Below are 20034 nucleotides of genomic sequence, written 5' to 3' on the forward strand. Positions count from 1 at the left end.
TATATTATATTATATTATATTATATTATATTACATGGCCCCTTACCTTACCTAACCCACATCTTTAATTGAAATGAAATATGTGACACAAGTAGGCAGTATCTAACACTAGTGCCTTTTTTTTACCAGTGTCTCACTTTGTGCTTTGGAATTTATTTGAAGTTAATCTTCATGTGTTTCTTGTTCATGTGTGATTTCCATTCGTCATTGTTTGTTGTTTGATTGTGTAAATTAAACGTGTTTGCTATGCAGAATAGTTTGTGTGTGTGTTTGTGTGTGTGTGTGTGTGTGCATGGGGTGGGACGGACTGTGTTTGCGATATGAGCGCTGACGGTCTTCAGTCCGCCCTGAAACGTCGTCGATACCCGCCGGTGTGTGGTTGTAGTGCCTATGGAAAACAACTCTACAGATCACTACAGATGCCATGACATCGTTGACGTGGAGTCCGGGAAACCCCTCACCTCGGCGGTGATGTTCTCTGCTGGTGTGTTGGGTAACATCGTGGCTCTGGTGCTGTTGGAGGTCCGACGCAGGAAAAGCAGTGCGTCCCTGTACCAGATCCTGGTGACTGCGCTCCTTCTGACGGACCTTCTGGGCTCCGTGTCTGTCAGCCCCGTGGTTCTGTCAGCTTATGCTCAGAAGAAAACTCTGGTGGGGATGAGTGCCAACAAGGAAATGTGCTCCTACTTTGGCTTCAGTATGACCTTCCTAAGCCTCTCCACGCTGGCTCTCTTGTGCGCAATGGCGCTTGAGCGCTACCTCTCCATTGGCTACCCCTATTTTTACGAAGAGCACCTGAGCAAACGCTGTACTTATATCACTCTTTTGCTCATTTACATAAGCAGCATCATTTTCTGCATCCCTCCCCTCCTGGGTTTCGGTGCATATGTGCAGTACTGCCCAGGGACCTGGTGTTTTCTGGAGATGGGACACACGGATGGAACGGATAAAGTTTACATCGGATTGTATGCGTCATTCATCCTCCTTATAATCTCCACCACGATTGTGTGCAACATATATGTTATTTGCCTCCTGGTGATGATGCACAGACGGGGCAAAATGCGTCGTTGCGGCCGCAGATCTCGCTCCATGACGGAGGAATTGGCGCATCTCCTGCCGCTTGCGTTGATCACTGTGTTCTACATCTGCTGCACCTTCCCTTTAGTGGTAAGAATTTACATGGTTTAACACGAGCGCGGTTCATCCATTCAACACAGAATACTAGTGCAAGGAAAAACAATTCATGCATCAAATTACCTTCATCTGTATATACATATACATATATATATATATACATATACATACATAAATATATATATAAATGATGCAAATGCATGAATATTAAAAACATTATATTGTATGTCGGTATTAACTGCTGGGTTGCATGCAATAAATTGGGAGACTTGCAGGTTTGAGACCTCTTAAAATAAAAGCTCATATCCTCTCTGTCTCTGAGTAGATCCAGACTGAGGTACAGAACCAGAGGTAGTCAGTGCAGAACCCTTAGATATGGATGGACACTAATCTCTGTGTCACCTTGTGTCCCATCTTTTCACTGAGAGTCAGTGTTTGTGCTAAGTTTGTGAAGCATTAAGGACTTTAATCATGGGATGTGATATAATTATAATATTTATATTTTTCTCTCCCCTCCACACACACAAATACACAAACCTCTGTAGGTCCGGGTCTACATCAATCTCACTGGCAGCAATGAGGAGTGTCATGCAGCTGACCTCAGAGCTCTCCGTTTCCTGTCACTTCACTCCATCATTAATCCCTGGGTCTTCATCATCCTCCGCCCATCTGCTCTGAAAATCATCTGGAGGAAGTTGCACAAACTGCAGACATCCACATCGACTGGTCAGTCCACAGAAGCAGCAGGTGAGAGGAAAATGAGGGCAACAGCGAAACCTTCACATGATGAGCAGACACTCCACAGCCTGTAGTTGGTATCACTGCAGGAAGTCCTGGTGTGGCCTCAATGTGTGCTAGTAAGTCGACATATTAGCTGTTGGTCATGTGAAAGTTTCGCTGGAAGTGGTGCTCATGCATACGGAGCTCCAAAAGTCAAGGTTAAAACTCACCAAGTGAAACCACACACAACGGCAGTTTCTTCTCTGCAGACATTTCCACAAGAGAATGAGTGCTTATAGCAACTTGTGATGTAGAGCTCTGAGTTTCTCCTCTGTACGTCATCCGGATAATCTCAACGTTGATTGGCCATTGTGTCAAATTTCAACTGGAGCGATATTTGCCAAAATCTTGTCTTCTCACTTGTGTGCACTGACTGTAAACTCATCACGTGACAAATGTGAGTCCTATGTGAACACAACATAAGGCCAAGCTCCACTTTCCACACCCTCTGCTGCACGACCCCAATAGAATGTCAAACTCCATATATCTGAACTTGAATTTTGGACTTTCTTCCCCAAGCTCAAATTTTGAATGCAAGTGACAGCTCTGCTATAGACTGTTCTTTTTGTATTTTGTCCTTTACTTCCAACTACTCTGCATTTTCACCAAAAAGTAGTAAAACTAGCCCAAACAGTGCTTGTAGAGTTACCTCAAATATAATCACCTAACACCAGCAGCCATGGCATTAGTGGACAATTTAAAAATGCCTGTGATTTTTGAATAAATGCAACATAAATATCAAATATCAACAGCCACACACTCACAATACTTTAGTACTGATCTATGAAGAACTGGTACCAACCGCATCTCTTCCAAAAGTGCTATAATCAGTTAAAACATGATCATAACTAACATCTCTTTGGTTCAGTGTGGGGAGCTTAGTTTGCAGACTTGAGTGTGTGAGGGTTATGATGCTGTCATCACCTTTTGTATGAATGTATATTTTCTTGTGTCCATGTATATTATGCAACACATGTGTTTGTGTAGAGAAGATCTTGAAACTGAGGTTTCACAAACTCCTCAGGGGAAATGAATTCCCTGCGCTTATGACGGCAGCATGCACATTTCACTGCAAATGTTACCACCCACCAGTAAGTTTACTTGGAGAGCTCCACCTTAGCTCCACATTGTCCCTGCGAGAGTGCAGGCGAGGGAGGAAGCTTCATATATAAAATGATTTATATATTTTATATAAATTACACTATTTATCCAGCACATTAGCTTCATATATAAAATCCTCTGTAAAACACTGTGCTCCACTGTGCAGCCACCAACAGCACACTTGTCCCTCCGCGTTGACATAATACCGCTCTTCCTCCCTCGCCTGCACTCTCGCAGGGACAAGGTGGAGCTAAGGTGGAGCTCGCGAAGTAAACTTACTGGTGGGGCGGTAACATTCGCAGTGAAATGCGCATGCTGCCGTCATAAGTGCAGGGAATTCAACATGGAGTGTTTTATCGCCTATACTTACACTAAGGGGGACCACGAAAACATGACTGAGTATTCTTTTTCCACACTTTGGCGACTGGTAGGGCCTCCAGAGTCCCAAATATAAGTATTAAAATGATTAAAAAGTTGATTTTGCATAATATGTCCCCTTTAAGAAATAACACACATACACTCACACAAGTGAGCATTTGCACGTTCATGACTGACTTCAGCTCTCAAAGTTGAGGGCGTTCTGAAGCCGACCACTCCTTGATTTGTCGTGGATAACTTATTGAAGTAAAATGCAGGGTCTAGGCTACTTTGCTACTGTTGCAGACAAACACTCAAATGCATGACAATTGAAAGCAGAGCAACTGCAGATGTTTACAGTAAATGGTTTGTCTTTATATAGCACTTTTCTAGTCTTGAAAAGCTAGAAAAGCTGCTTCAAACTACAGTTTTGTCATTCACTCACACGTTCATACAGAGCATCTATGTGCTGCTCATTTTCTATCACTCATCTTTCATAATTTTGAAAAGCAGAAAACTGAGCGACGTTGCCATGCTCACCAGTAGCATGTAGACGAGGACCTGTCCACCACCAACTATAGGAACATCAACCTCCATATCTACAAGAGCACTCAGAACGTGCAGACTTCCACCAAGGCTTTAACCCTTTATCACTTTTACATGCTGGGTCCTAAAATGTTTTCATTTTGATTGACTGGATCCAGAAGACTTTATGGATCTGTATAGAACTTTACCATCTTACTAATACATCTGTTAAAATGTTGCTAAGATATATACATCTGAACTTTCTAAATAGAACATGTTACATTTAAACATGTTACATTTAAATTGCTGCCAAATCTTTAATCTGGATCAGGTCCAGATGAAACTTGGTACTTGATGGTCTGATTGTGCATACATAAATTGTGTTCAAAGGGTTAGGGTTGAACATTTCTTCAGTGACCAGATTCTTACCAGATTATGGAATGATCGTAAAAAAAAAAATCAGATTGATCTATCAAAAAGTGTAGGAAGTTTCTAACAGAAGGCCAAATAAGCAGAGGTAACATGCAGCACAGATGCACCTACTGTCCTTTGGTCTGACTACAACTAAAACATTAGCTAGGATCAGAGTGAGAATATGGCAGCTTCTCAGCTAATGCATGCAGATATGGTGTAACTGAACTGTAAGTGTGCTCTTTTATTTAGATCTGACTTTGTCTACTTTACTTTCCTTTGGGTTTGTCATTGCCTTGCAATATATACACAGATCAGTTTATATTTATGGGGTTATATTTATTTATATATATTTTTTGTTGGTGTGTTTGATTTGTGGACATGGATTGTGTTGATATGTCTTGTCTTAAATAAAACATTTTTGATACACAAAAATAGCTCTTTTTTTAGTTTATTTCCCCATAGACCTGTTCTAGACTTCAAACCATGAAAGTCCAAACTTCACTCAGCTCCTTCTGGTTTCCTTCAAAACTCAGCCTGGCTGCAACTGAATGTCTAAATGATGTAAATACCCTGAAGATCTATTGAACAAGAAAAGAATGGTGAACTTTCTCTCTAGAGGAAGATAACAGTTCTCTTCCTCTACTCAGCTGGATCATGTGTACAGCTGGTACTGTGCTCTAACCCATAGTGACAGTGATGCAATTTCTCAGACTTAGCCAACCTTTCCTCCACAGTCATGTTGCACAACAGGAAACTGTGGTATAAGCATCAGAAGTAGTGCAGAGGGGAACTTCCTGACATGCTTGCATCTAAGGGTTTTAATTTCAGGGTTCTGAATACCATCTGGTTCCATTTTAGAAGAGTTTAATTTTATTAATCCCCTTGGGGAAAGTATTCCTCTGCATTTGACCCATCCTAGAATTAGGAGCAGTATGGCAGGAGCAGCTGCCACACTGAGTAGCGCCTGGGGAGCATTGGGGGTTGGGTACCTTGCTCAGGGGTACCCCAGCCCTTTTTTAGGCTGGGTGGGGATTTGAACCAGTGACCTTCCAGTTACAAGCCAAGTTCCCTTTCCACTTGGCCACGGGCTGCCCAAGCAGTCTTGGGCAGTCTTAGCAGTCTTGCAGTCTTGTTTAAAGTACTTGAAAGCGATACTTGAGTAAAAGTATAAGTATCTTAGCAGAAAATGACTTTGGTAGAAGTTAAAGTCACCTTTTAGAATATGATCAAGTAAGTCTTTAAGTACCTGACATTTACTGTCATTTTTTTCAAAAGTATTTAAACAAAGTGAGCAATTACAACTTTGAATATGACATTTATTGTAAAAATAAAAGCATAACAGGTACAGGCGAATAACTTTAACATTAAAATGAACCTTCTGTCATGAATGGTGACAAACTCTCTCTCAACCTCCCTGTGTCTGCTTGTATTTTTGAAATCTTTTGAAATTTTTGGAGTCTGTGGAGCTTCTCACACTGTGTTTTAATTCAACTGTGAGTTAAAACACAGTTTTTATCTGCGTGCTACTTAAGTACACTAACAAAGTATTTGTACTTTGTTACATTACAACACTGCATTTTAGTTTGAAAATACTGGGGCCGTGTTTTAGCATTAATGTAGAAAACGTGGCCTTTGAAAACAATCAGACAGTGACTTACATTTCATTTCTGATTAGTTCCCATAGACTGTCTCTTTACACTGGCATGCACATGCCCAGTGAAACTGAATGGTCATGTGATCAAAGTTTTTATCTAACTCTCTATCTATGAAAACATGTTGGATGTAGCATTCTTCCAAGGGAAAAAACAGCAGTAAACAGTACACCTGACTCAAGGCAGAGGGCGCTGTGAGCCTGTAGATTCTTGTGCTATCTTCTTCGTTCTTGAAGGCGGTTATTTTTTATTCATAATAATCCGCTAAATCACAAAGGACGATTACATTTCCAAGCTGAAAAGATTCACAAATCTGGATTTTTAATCAAAGCAAGAGGTAAGAACCAAAGGAAGAGCAACACCAGAGCTGAAAGGTTTGCTTCAGACTACAGGAAGGAACGTGACCTGTTTGTGTAAAGACGCTGATATAAAAAACTTGAATCTTGAAATATGAGATGCATAAAATAACTCATCATCTGTTATCAATAAATGATGTTTATTGTGCTCTTCTGGGTTCATTTATATTTGTAAATCTGACTCTGAAAGAGTTCATATTGCTGCTCAAGTGGATTCAAATGGAGGCTGTGCTCTTTGTTTACCTGTTGCCATGGTGAATCGGAGCTCCATTGATGATGGCTTTGTAAATTCCCAACGCACATGCTTAACTCAGAGTGAACATATTCAGAGTAGATTGAACTAATGCAAACTCAAGAGTTTGACAGCTCAGAGTTGGTCAACCTAGAGTTAAGGTTTTAACTCAGAGTTTGTTGAACCTGCTTTCTGAAACAGGGCCGTGGACTTAGAGGCTACATTAGCTTCTCCAACATGTCATGCTGCACCTGACAAGGCCGCCTTGCCTCGTTTTGAGCCTTTCTCCCCAGAGGTGCAGTGACTTTGAATGGTTGTTGGTCTGAGTATTGACTGGGAATTTCACACAATAAAGAGTGGTCAAAAAAATGTGAAAATATCTAGTGAGCAGCATCTTCTTTGGGAGAAAATATCTTGTTAATTTAATTTCTGAGGAGAACGACAGGTTCAAGATGATAGACAACAGTAATTAAATAACCACTCAGATCGGAGATTCAAACCCTGTGTCTCTCTGAGACCAGAACCACTGCTGTTCCACTGCTGGTTAGCATTTGAAATGCACCAACAATAGTTTCATTTATATTTGGGTGGTTCAGCCTCCTCAGCGTAAGCTGTTTCCTGGTTTGCAGTTTATTGATCAGCATGATTTTATTCAGATATATGTGGCTTTTCCCAGGCTCTGACTAACAGGATATGACAAGAACAAGACATGACACATGTTTCCCAGAACAGTGTTTACATTTCACTTTGGTTCACAGCTACAAGGTACTTTCAGTTTACTCATGACTGGAAGCCACATGAGCAGAGCAGTTCAAGCTGTTGAAGACCGATATAACTCTGGGTCTCTGAGTAAACATACTGTATAAACCCAGGCAGATTGTTTATGTTCCTTGGAAACAAGATTAGAGCTCTACTCATTAGATGAGCACAGGCAGAAACACGTGAGGCAGTCTTTTCTGATGATATCGACTCATGTTTAAATGTTCATTTTCTTTAGAATTCTCTGTAGTAAAGGCAGCTGTTAATGGCCCTGGATGCAGTTTATGTAACAGGTGATAAAAGACTAAAGATACAGGACAACAAGGACAGAGGCACATCAGTTTACTCAGTAAGTAAAAACCCACGAGACAGGGGTATCCCATCCAAGTTGCTACAATGATCCTGCTAAAGTGGAAATGTCCTTCTTGAATTAGCTTCAACTTCCACATGAGGCTCAGTCCATTGACATTTACATTAAAATAAGTCAGACTTATCTCCTCATCTCCTTAACTCCTTCTCTATCCTCTTTCACTCTTCTATCTCAATATCAAGCTCTTTCCCTATTAACCTCTGACCTAATTAACCTGCCCCCTTGAGCTTATTCCTTCTCACCTTTTTCAGTCAATTGCTTCTGATCTTCTCTCTGTCAGTCTGCCTTGTGAGTCCCAGAGTAAGGATATTTAAAGGGTTTTGAAGGCCTCTCTCTGCTGATACATAGAGCTGACCTTTGACCTTTGGGAGGACTGCACAGTTTTCAGTTTTTCTCTTATGGAGAGATCACAGTGGGAAATAATAATAATCAAAAGAATGACGGCTGAGCTCTTTAGTTTCATGGTGCATGCTGGTTCACTAACTCACTGTCCTGACCATCCTTAATGTGGGTCTGTGACTTTACACATGTTCATACACATGAGTTAATGTCTTTACAGAAGTAAAAGAACCACAAAGACACTCATTTAATTTGTTAAATTAAAGATGCTCATACTTCTGCGGTCTACAAGATGGTAGTGAGACTTGCTATGATGTATGGATTGCAGTGGCACTGTCTAAAAGACAGGAGGTACTGGAGCTGGCAGAGTGACCAGGACGGACAGGATTAGAAATGGACATATTTGAGGGACAGCTTAGTTTGAACAGTTTGAAGTGCAGAGGAGGAATCGTGATTATATTGGACAAAGGATGTTGACGATGGAGCTGCCGGGGAGGAGGAAAGACACAGAGTGTTCATGATGGAGGCAGATGATATGCTGTGGCAGGAAGATTTTAAATAACACATTCAAAAACAAATATAAGAAAAGTGTAAACAAAAACCAAAAGGTTTTCTGACAGGGAATAATTGAAATGAGGATGGCGTTATGAAGAAATTAAAGGAGCAGTTTTAAAACAAAAAAATAAGCCAAATAATATATCAATTATTTTGGACACAGAGAAAGTGTTGCCAAGTTGACATTTGGATTTATGTGCAAATAGACTGTGGTTCAAGCTCAGTCAAATGTTCCAATCAAAACTCAACGAACAGGCTCAATAACTATGGTGACAATAATGTTTGTTTGGAAGTTAAAAAAAACCCTTTTACTGGGTTTAATAGGACAGTGACTATGCTGCTAATGGAAAGAAATGCTGCAGTCCAACTGCAGTTCAAACAGAATGGCCTTGTGTAAGTGCTAATATCATTATACAAAGCAAAAGTATTTTTGAATACAAATAGTTCCTACAACATCTGTGAGTAGAAATGGCATGTCCCATGTCTTCATAGTTACCACATAGTTATAGATAGAAAATATCAGCAGAGTGACACCCAAAGAGTTAGTTTATTACCACGAGAGGGTACTACACTTCCTAAATAATGACATAACATGTGGAAAACAAATCCCTCTTCCTCTCCTCTTTCCGGTGATACAATCTCTAACAATAAGATGTATTTCAACAAACTCAAGACTGTATATATGTATATATACATATTCATATATATATATATATATATATATATATATATATATATATATATACACACACATATGAGAGTGTTGACCTACCTAAGCCAATGAGGTATTTGAATATGATACAGTGAAACATCTCAGGTTTTTGTCCGTTTTTTTTTTACATTCTCTGGGAGTTTTCAGACCCAGAAAATAGCAACAAACACCAGGGTATAATATCAGTGAGGAGAGGTCACAGGCAATGATGTGAAAGCAATCCATTCTCCTCTGGCTCAACTGATTATAGCCACTGATAGTAGCTGTGAAAGAGTCTACATGATACTCAGCACCACCTCTATAGGACCTTGAAAGAAACTTCCTCACACTCAGAAATAGCACTAATCCAGTGGTCTTTATTTTCAAAAGGCAATCACTACATTGAACGTAATGGTTGCATGACAGATACAGTGAGCAACGTCCAAGAACAGAGCACTAGTTGGTTGTGCGTCATAACACACGTGGTGAGCATCATCTTGTAAAGCATGTAGTGGTTGGTATACAATCAACACCATATACACTGTAATATAGTTTCGCAACAAAGCATGCCTTTTTTGTTCCATGTCTTGGTTTTCTTTTGAAACATTTTTGTATTTCTTAGAAGCATATGAAAACACTTATTATCCTTTCTTTTGCTGCATACACACTAGTCTAAAGCTTCACTTGGTAATGTGAAGAGTGGGATCAGACAGATATGTGCGATATGAGGCATGTGTGTTTGGAAATGGGGAATTTGATCAAAATGACACAGTTCTGTTTTATGCGTGTGGTGTCATTTCCTTATAGTGGTCATTTGTGGGGGAATATTTGCTTTAGCTGCCACCACAATGGCTGAAAAATGCAGTTGATGCAATGGGACATGGTAATGCTGCACTCACACATATCAACTGAAATGCTTCTTATTCACTTTAAATAGGGCAGTGCCAAGAATTGCTGTGTAACTGAAGGTTGGGTGCGTTGCCTCACTTAGCTTGTGTTGAGAAATGACTGAGAAAGTGGCAGAGCGGGTGCAGGCCAATCAAATCATGTTATGCAAATGTTCTTGTATATTTTAGATGTTAACATTATTTGTTTAGCTCAAACACTACACTGTGTATTTTTGTCCCAACAACAACATCACTTTTTCAACTCTTGCCAAGAAGTCAACCATGATAGGCACCGCCCACCATCAAGAATTAATGCTCCATAAAGGCCCCTCCATATTTTCCACTTTTCTGTGTCTACAAAGAGAAAAGAATAATTTCTACTTGTTCCCTTCATACTAAAGTGAGGGTCTGCTTCACTTTAGTTCTTGATCGTTTTTGATCTCACATTACAGGTGTGGGGGGTAGTATATCTCAGCAAGAATCCATGGTTATAACCTTCTATGTTGAAAATTGTGCCACCAACTGGACTGAATGGACCACCCATGATCCACATGACTTATTTAAGTGTATACCATCTGGACATGGGCAGATGACATGTTTTGCCTCTTGGACCAAAATGGTCCTCTGCAAACTCAGATGTAAACATAAAATGATGAAAACAGACATCTGGCGTGAGAGTATAGACTGTAAAGATATATAATCTTCTTCTATATAACCTTGTAAAACCTCCACTGGTTGCAAAAAGAGCTCAGTTTGAATGGGAGTCTATGGGAATTTGAGCTTCTACTTCTATTGACATTTTCCTGAGGAGTTAATGGTGTCAATCCCAAGGCATAAGGATCCGTCAAACAAAGATGAAATGTAAGGAGCGTCTGCAAGCACCACAAAGGTTTAGCATCTGGTGAGACAGAGAAGGAGCCGGGCCAGGAAGCACCCCACAGAGCCCAGAGCCTCTAAGTGGTGGAAACAGTCCCTCCTAACAAGCAGTCCGAGAAGAGAAGGATCAGATGGGCCGAAGCCTCTAAAGCAGTGTTTTCCAAGGGAGAGGAAATAAACAAGTACGCTGTACTTGGACAACAGTGTGAGTGACAGCTGCAATTGTCAGACCTGCTGCAGGTGATGCCTCTGAACTTTCAGCAAAAATGTGGCCAAATTGTGATTTTGCAGGCTTCAAAACAGGAGTCCAGTTTCTTATGGGTGACATCATGATGGGTTGTAACTGGCCTAAGAGGGTGTACAGAGGACAACAGTCCCTGAGCTGAGAGGGAGGCCCCTAAGAATAGGTAAAATGAGGACAATTTTGTGAGAACCATCTAAAATACTTTGGTCTTACTTGTAAACTTTAAAGCAACTTGTAAACGTTGCTTTAATGCATGAGGGTGATGCTTGGACCTGGAAGTGTCATGGCCGACTTTGTAGCAAGAGTTGCTAAATTGATGATGATGTAATATCATGTTCCTGCTCTATCAAAGGGGGGACAAGGGGAGAACGGTCTAGTCCAAGAGATCTGGACATTGTACCATGTGATGTGAGCAAATAATAGGATTCAATTGGCTGGTGTCTCTTTTACATGATTTGATTTGCTGTCAATTGGAACATCTTACATTATTCAACTTCAACCACATGCAACACAAGAAAAGTGAACCAACAGACCCACAATGTAGTCCAGCATGGATTGCTGCTGCTCCATTCAAAGTGAATTAGAAGTGTTGAAGTTGATGCCTCCACGGTGTACTTGTGAGTTGGTTGTTAAGAACCATGAAGCACAGTTTTGCTTCAGGGAGTCAAAAAAGAAAGTAAAGGCAAGCTGTTAGGACAAGAAAATGATAAATGATATAAATTGTGTTACATTGGATAACTTAGCTTTGTCAGTGGTTTGGTGCAGTCTACGGTCCCCAGGACATCACCAATTTTAAGCTGCATTAGTATGATTGACAACTTGGTGTTGCCTGTGAATTACCTCCAACTGAGATGAAATCCATTTAAAAACATTTCATACTTCTCTCTAGAGTTTATCTCTGTTGAAGTTCGGCTCTCAAGACGTCTTATGTGTACTTTCATGGTGAGGATAAAATTGACCCAAGAGGTATTAAGGCTTCTACAGAAGTATGTGTTGTGGCATGTTTGCTTGATTGACAGCCATGGTTGTTGCCACTTGTTTGTCCCAACTCAGCTCCATCCAGGTCCTTACACTTTGCTGATTTGATATTTTAATTTTCACAAGTTATAAATGAGGGATAAACCTAAATCCATGCTCCACAAATTCACTTCAGGCACTTCCTGCCTGACTCTTGTGTTCATACGCCAACACATACACATACACTTACAAACAATCTGCCTATGTCAACAAGTGCGATGATGAGTACATAGTGTACTCTCACAGTAATAGCAGTGCACTTCATAATGTTACACCATCACCCCATTGTTGTTTCCTGTACCCAATGGTGGAACACTCCTTCCTCTTGCATTATGGCTTTTCTTCCATTCACTTTCATGGACCACAAGTTCATTCATTGTTGTCATTGTATCACCTGTCAAACAACATCACCAACCAACATTAGGACAAACAAGCCCTGAGATAGTATTTAAAGAGGTCATGGTGTAGGTAGCAGTTTGGACATTGTACTAAAACAACAGCTTAGATTAGGGACCATGAACAATTAACATGTGACTTGTTCTCAGTAGTTTTCAAATACAGTAAAATGCACATTTTAAAGACTTGAGTTTCAATAGGTAACACGAAAGCAGCATGACAACAATCACATAGTAGAATTGTTACATTTAGATCAAGCTTCTCTCTTGTTACTTTTCTTTTTTTTTAGGGTGACTTTTTATTTTATAATTTTTCTGTGTAACTCATCTTCTGACTTGAGCCACATTATAGTCACAGCACCAAGTGAAAGGTTCATCTACACATGTCAGACCTCGTTTAAAAATATTTCTTTCTTCTTAAACAAGACATATCCAGTAGTGCTAATGATGAATTCCATGTAATTTTCACCATTGTGTCTTTTCATCTTAGACAGACTGTAAATCTAACTCATCTTGTAAGTCACAAAAGGCAAATCCTCCAGTGTTACAGGATCATTCATTCAGACTGACTGTTACTTGGGTAGAGTTGTAAAAATCTGGAAATATCCAGGTTTTGGCCATTATTTCTATCAGCAATGATAACACTATAACTCACCAAGTGAACTATGATCTGGGGCCATGTTCCCAAAATAACATCTAACAAAGAAAAAAAACAGTGAATCAGTTTTGTAAAGGGGTGGGACACGACCCAAGGAAGAATACATTAGCTGAGAGGTCGTCAGCTGGAAGCTCAGTGAAACATGGCAATGACTGAAGACAACAGAAAAACAAAACAGATTGATTTGAGTTTCTTAACAAAATACTTAGCTAATGATAAATATGTCAGCTCATCATCTAAAAAATATGCTCATGACTGCACTAGATGTTATTACTGTAAAACATAGGAGTTGTTGATCCACTCCTCAGTAAGTCCAAATATGGTATTTTGTGAGGGAGCAGTAGACCATCAACTCAAAATTGTGACACAAACTTTAGTTTCCTGTTGCTGCAATGATTTACTGAGCTTTCAACTGCACATCTCCAGCTGCCCCTCAGCACCGACAGCATGCAGAACACAGTCACCTGTATGTAATGCATGGATTATATAACATTTTCATGAAACCACACATCAAAAAGCCCAAATGATGCCTTTAACCTGGCGAGACAGGGCATCTAACACTAGTGCAGGAGTGCAGAAGTCAGTATGTTCTTGTTTCAGTATGTTCCTGTCACATGTGTTTGTTTCACTAATGGAGCACATGGAAATCAGGCTAAACAAGAACATACTGACTTCTGCACTTTAAACTATCTTCTTATAAACAACTGGCGTGCAGGTCCAGAGAGGATAGCAACATGTTGGATGTAAAGTAAAACACAAATTAGGTGGAAAGTACTTAAGTCAACACAAAGATGACGTGTTGGTTAGAATTGTAACAAATGTTTCAAATGTAAGTGATTGAGTGAATGAAACCAACATCATTGGTAAAAAACAAACAAAAAAACCAACAGCGCTGACAAGCATAGAACTTCCTAATAGTCAAAAACAAGTGTATACAGGTTATTGTAACAAATGAGAAAAAAAGTTCAACTTCTCTAATGCTACAAATGAAAGTATAACACACAGAAGAAGAAAACAAAGGAGAGCACTGCTAGTAAGTATTTATTTCCATGAACAGTTAAGTCAAGCTAAGGTTGCAGCTGAACTTTGCCATTTAATTTATCTACTGTCCTTTTTTCAATTCATTGTTCATTTGTCCCTGGCTATGTTACTCTAAATGACATGTAATGTAATGTAATGTACTCTCAGTGGCAATAGGCCCCCTCTAAGCTTCTTAGAATTAGAAAGTGTGTTCTGGTTGACTTCAGCTGTGTCTTTCCACTAGTTTATTATCATTTTCACTTCCTTTTGCTTCATATTGTTCTATTATTTTTGCACTGAATAGGGTTGCACTTAAAATTTCCGCTGTACTGGTTACAATCACGATAATGATGTTCTGATTTTCTGATTCTTTCTGATTGGTCTACAGATCATAATTTCAGTGTCATCATCAGTCCAAAAAAGCAACAGTGTGGCTTCATGTTCTTCTTTGTAATGACTTCTACTTTTATACCTGGGTCAAATTCCTGAAGCAGGAACTGTGGAACATTTTGAGTTGTTGAACATACTGCACACGTAATAGTGATTTAACTCCCAGTGGCATCATCTGGGTGTTAGTCAAACTTTGGAAAATTCAATAAAGTAAACTTTCAGCTGGATTACATGTTTATTCAGTATTTTTAATAATATACTTTAATAGTATAATACTTTTAATAGTATTTTAAAAGTCTGGTTTTAGTCTGACTAATACAATTTTGAGATATTTTTCTAACCACTGACTGAACAAATGTCAACAGGGTCATCTCTGCACAATACACAAATGCTACAGAAGTGACACATAGGGAGAGCTGAGTAGGTAGGTGCACTTGTTCTGTTGGTCCATGTCATCACGTTTGTCATATGTTGCATTACATGACATCACTTTAGCTCAGTACAGTGTTAAAATAACTGAGAGAAATAATGGCCACAGCTACAGACGTAAGATGTGTGTTATTAATTGACACCTAGTAGCGAACAACTATTTGGCATAGCACAGTTGCAGAGACCTGACCATGTCTTACGTTTATAAACACAATGCGTGACTATTATATCCATAGGGCCCAGTGAATAGTGTGAACATTACAATATGTAGCACAAAGGGACAGGGACGGTCCCTGCTTCAACACACAGGAGTCAGGGAGACTTAAGGCACTACTGGTGACGTTTAAAAGCTCCTCTTGCAGGAGAGCACTCGGTCTATGGATCCATGTGAATATGCAGCTCTTTTGCTTCAAGTGTTTCCTCGCTCTCATTCTCTTTGGTCTGCTCTAGTAAAAACCCATTCTGTGGTTTGCATATTTCCACAAAAAGTGGGAAATCAGACAAGCTAGTGTTGCACTCCTTGTCTTCAAGCTCATCCTCTCCTTCTTCCTTCCTTTTCCCTTCTTCTGCACTGCAGTCAAAAGTGGGCATTAAGCAGCCGTAGGCCTCACTGTGAGGCCGGCGAGCCTCGTCCGGGATGTTCTTCTTCAGGTCCCTGTTCCTGTTGCGTTTGGCCAACTTGGTGACGGAACCCAGGCGATTAAAAATGTTGTCCTCAGACGTGGTTTGGTGGTCAGAGCTTCGATCGCAGTGCTCAGCGCCCCGCAGCCGGAGGTTGTTCAGCTTGGTATCAATGCTCTCCTGGGATGATGTCTTGTAAGTGTTAGTGTCCAGACTGTTGAAGACTGCTCGTCGCTCAGGGGAAAGCATGTCCAGGGACACGGCGCGCTGGTCCAGGCCCAGCTGCCGTCTCTCCATGCTACGGATTGTGGCAGCTCGCTGCAGCTTGTCATGCACCTCAACACTCATACGCCGTCTCGTCTCCCGGAACTCTGCACGTACATTTGCTTTCCACTCTGCTGCATGAGCCTTGATCTCTCCAACCTTAGCCAAAGACAGCAGAAAGAAAGTTATTATGGTTATCCACTGCGTTCCAAATTATTATGCAAATTGTATTTAAGTGTCATAAAGATTAATTTTTTTGTTTTTCAATTAAACTCATGGATGGTGTTGTGTCTCATGGCTCTTTGGATCACTGAAATCAATTTCAGACACCTGTGTTAATCAGTTTGCCTGGTGGGCCTAATTAAAGGAAAAACTACTAAAGAAGGATGTTCCACATTATTAAGCAGACCGCCATTTTCAAGCAAAATGGGAAAGAAAAATAATCTCTCTGCTGCTGAAAAGCATGAAATAGTTGAATTCCTTGTACAAGGTATGAAAACCTTCGATATTTCACGAAAACTTAAGCGTGATCATGTTCTGTGACGAGATTTGTGGCTTAGGTTCAGGTTCATGCAGATGAAGGCACAATGAGGAAGGTTTCTGACAAAAATACATCGGATTAAGAGAGCAGCTGCTACAATGACATTACAAAGCAGCAAACCGGTATTTGAAGCTGCTGGTACCTTGTTGGTACTTGATTCCATTGTAAGTCGCTTTGGATAAAAGCGTCTGCTAAATGACATGTAATGTAATGTAATGTGTAGGTAGTGTAGGATCCTCCAGAGGCTTGCAGTTATGCATAAACCTTCTATTCGGCCACCCTTAACCAATGCTCACAAGCAGAAATGGCTGCAGTGGGCCCAGAAATACATGAAGACTAATAACCAAACAGTCTTGTTCACTGATGAGTGCTGTGCAACCCTGGTTGGTCCAGATAGATGGACTATTATAGTGGATGGTTGGTGGACGGCCACCATGTGCCAACAAGGCTGCGACATCAGCAAGAAGTTTAGCGGAGTCATGTTTTGGGCCGGAATCATGGGGAGAGAGCTGGTCGGCCCCTTTAGGGTCTCTGAAAGTGTGAAAATGACCTCTGAAAAGTATGTGGTATTTCTGACTGACCACTTTCTTCCATGGTACAAAAAGAAGAACCGTGCTTTCCGTAACAAAATCATCTTCATGCACCATGTCTTGCTGCAAGGAATACCTCTGCATCATTGGCTGCTATGGGCATAGAAGGACAGAAACTCTGACCTCAACCCTATTGAGAACTTTTGGAGGATCCTCAAGCTAAAGATCTATGAGGGTGGGATGGTTTGTTCAATAACATTCAAATTATACTCTAACGGTTAATGACTTGAAAATAATGCGGACTGTCATTTGCATTGACTATTTAAAAAAATTAGAGATAAAATATCAAAAAAGCTGCAAAAGCTTCCCTCCGCCAAGGAAACAGCGGAGGTCATGTTGAATAACATTTTCGGGATACATGGTTTCCCTGTAGAGGTCCCCAGTTCATCTCACACTTTTGGAAGGAGTTCTGCAGTCTTCTTGGGGCCACAGTCAGCCTCTCCTCAGGCTTCCATCCTCAGACCAATGGCCAATCGCCTTAACCAGGAGTTGGAGACTGGCCTCCGCGTCACCGCCTCCCAGGACCCTGAAACCTGGTCCCAAAGACTGGTTTGGGTCGAGTTTGCCCACAACTCGCTCCCCTGTTCATCCACTGGTCTGTCCCCCTTCCACATTGTCCACGGTTACCAACCATCTCTCTTCCCCTCCACAGACCGTGTGTCCTCTGTGCCCTCCGCATTGGCCTTGGTGAGACGCTGCAGGAGAACCTGGGAGCGGGCCCGCCAGAACCTCCTTCGGCAGTCCAAGTCCTACAAGGCAGCCGCGGATCGCAAAAGGACCCCTGCCCCACACTATCGCAGCGGCCAAAGAGTGTGGTTATCCACCAAGAACCTGCCTCTTCGGGTGGAATCCAAGAAGCTCGCCCCCACACTGTCATGATCTTTCACCTCTGTTAAGTATCTTGTTGTTTCTCCCTTCATGTTCCATGTCTTGTCTTGTTTTATTTTAAATCACTCACCCTTGGTTAGTTTTGTTGAAAAGGCATTAGAAAAGAATGAAACAAAAGGTAGTTCCATAATTTGATTCCTTTGAGTGAAATACAGAGATATTTGGTGTTAGTTTCATCTAAATGTTAAATAGGTGTATTCCTCAGGGCATGCAGTATTATGTTATATGTTTGTGCTTAATAATATACATTTTCTTTCAAAAATAACAAGGCTTAATCTTAGCGCAATCAAAGCACCATTATTATTTTAAATGATTTGTATGTCTGAAAAGTACAAATTACATTTTGCAGTAGGTGGACATAACTGAACAATGATCCTCCATTATTTTGCTACAGAAATACAATACATTGTATTTCTGTAGCAAAATAATGGAGGATCACTGTAATCTGAGGAGGAACTTCTTTGCCAACTATTTGCAGTTGCATCAATTCATACACAAAATAATGAATCCATTATGTATTGTGCGGTTACAGTTTGGTAAAAAAGTCATGTTTCTTTATGAGGGCCCACTTTACCTCTTCTTTTGTCTTTTTTGACAGGACCCTCAGCCAGTCACCGATCATGTTGAGCACAGCAGCAAAGTAGGCCAGACCACCCAGTATCCAGAACCACACCAGTGGTCTGTACCACTTCCGGTACTCGATCCGTCGGTTTCCCCCTGATGAGAAGACAGGATAAGAATGAAAATAATAATAGCCATCAGAATCAGAATCAGAATACTTTTTATTGATCCCCGAGGGGAAATTCTTGTTACAGCTGCTACTATTCAAAGAGTGTGAAACAAGGATAGAAATAAAAGAAATGAACAAGAGTAAACGTAAAGGTAAGTAAACATAAACATATGTACTCTAATATAAAATAAATCAATATGTACATACAAACAGTAGAGATGTGCACTATATACAGTACTGAATGGATGAGATGGTTGTAATTTGAGTTATTATACATAAGTTGGTTATTGCACAGATCCCAAAACGTATATCACACATTGAAGGAGGGAGGAGTTGTGGAGTCCAATGGCCACAGGTAGGAATGACTTCCTATGGCGCTCTGTGGTACATTTTGGCAGAATCATTCTTCGGCTAAAAGTGCTCCTGTGTTTGACCAGTGTGTTATGGAGTGGGTGGAGAGACATTGGCCGTTTCTCAATACTCAAGTTAGCAAGTATGTACTTGCTTACTTGGGAAGTATATACTTGAGAAGTAAGCTGGGAGTATATACTTGCCAAGTACGGGAGTACACAAGTATGTGGTTGTTTCTCAATACTCAAGTATGCAAGTATGTATGTATTGTTCTGCTGTTTGAATGGTGGCTGGCGCCAAGTGCTGCAGCCTCATTACTGCCACCTACGGTGTTGATCAATGAACATATGAAATACTTTTAATAAATGCATATATATGTTGTTATTATTTTTACATTTTAAATATTTAACTTCATTTCTTAATTTATTTCTATTAAAATATACAATACAAATAATACAATGTGCAGCACTGTACAAATATATACTACTCTACATAGCTAATATTTACATATTATATTTAAGTACAGATACAATGTTGCGACTTTAATATAAATCTAACATTGAAAGTTGAAATTCAAAAAAAATTAATAATATACAAACTTTCAAACCGTCAGGTCAAAACGTTTCCAATAAAATCAAAATAACACGTCAACAACAAATCTATGGATCACACGAGCATGTAATGACAGCGACGTCTGAGCCAGCTGATCACTTCATCAGGACAGGCCGAGGTAACGCTGCTCTGTGCCGGGCACAGTGAGTGTCGAGCGCCCACAGAGGTGGAGCTGATTACCTCCGACAAACGTCGCTGCCAAACTATAAATACGTCATATCTTCATACACAAACCACATATTTGAATTCTAAAAGAC

The 20034-nt window shown here is 40.3% G+C and overlaps 2 protein-coding genes across 4 annotated transcripts in view; one reads left to right on the top strand and one right to left on the bottom strand.

Moving 5' to 3' along the window:
- Positions 1-296: 296 nt before the first annotated feature.
- Positions 297-18742, top strand: ptger2b (prostaglandin E receptor 2b (subtype EP2)). Of its 3 annotated transcripts, XM_044049011.1 has the most exons (4): positions 297-1166; positions 1679-1880; positions 17849-18088; positions 18683-18742. In XM_044049011.1, the coding sequence occupies exons 1-3, from the start codon at positions 390-392 to the stop codon at positions 18073-18075; spliced, it is 1206 nt and encodes a 401-aa protein (XP_043904946.1). In that variant the 5' UTR covers positions 297-389; the 3' UTR covers positions 18076-18088; positions 18683-18742. The 3 variants fall into 3 exon arrangements, with proteins under 3 accessions (XP_043904946.1, XP_043904945.1, XP_043904947.1); XM_044049010.1 differs by lacking the exon at positions 18683-18742 and having other exon boundaries at positions 17849-18665; XM_044049012.1 differs by lacking the exons at positions 17849-18088; positions 18683-18742 and adding an exon at positions 3885-4365.
- Positions 14084-20034, bottom strand: part of kcnk10a (potassium channel, subfamily K, member 10a) — a 40959-nt gene continuing 35008 nt past the window's right edge. Inside the window, exons 6-7 of the mRNA XM_044049008.1 lie at positions 18659-18801; positions 14084-16224 (exon numbers count right to left, since the gene is read on the bottom strand). Of these exons, the coding sequence (XP_043904943.1) occupies positions 15556-16224; positions 18659-18801 (812 nt within the window). The 3' untranslated portion in view covers positions 14084-15555. The remainder of the gene's footprint in view (positions 16225-18658; positions 18802-20034) is intronic.

This window comes from Solea senegalensis, linkage group LG17, assembly GCF_019176455.1.
Source record: "Solea senegalensis isolate Sse05_10M linkage group LG17, IFAPA_SoseM_1, whole genome shotgun sequence".
NCBI lineage: Eukaryota > Metazoa > Chordata > Actinopteri > Pleuronectiformes > Soleidae > Solea > Solea senegalensis.

Excerpts from the sequence above, each read along its gene's own strand:
- ptger2b (XM_044049011.1), top strand. The coding sequence starts at position 390 with ATGGAAAACAACTCTACAGATCACTACAGATGCCATGACATCGTTGAC. Across the intron at positions 1,167-1,678 it reads GCTGCACCTTCCCTTTAGTG|GTCCGGGTCTACATCAATCT; the intron begins GTAAGAATTTAC and ends AAACCTCTGTAG. Across the intron at positions 1,881-17,848 it reads TCAGTCCACAGAAGCAGCAG|ACCGTGTGTCCTCTGTGCCC; the intron begins GTGAGAGGAAAA and ends TCCCCTCCACAG.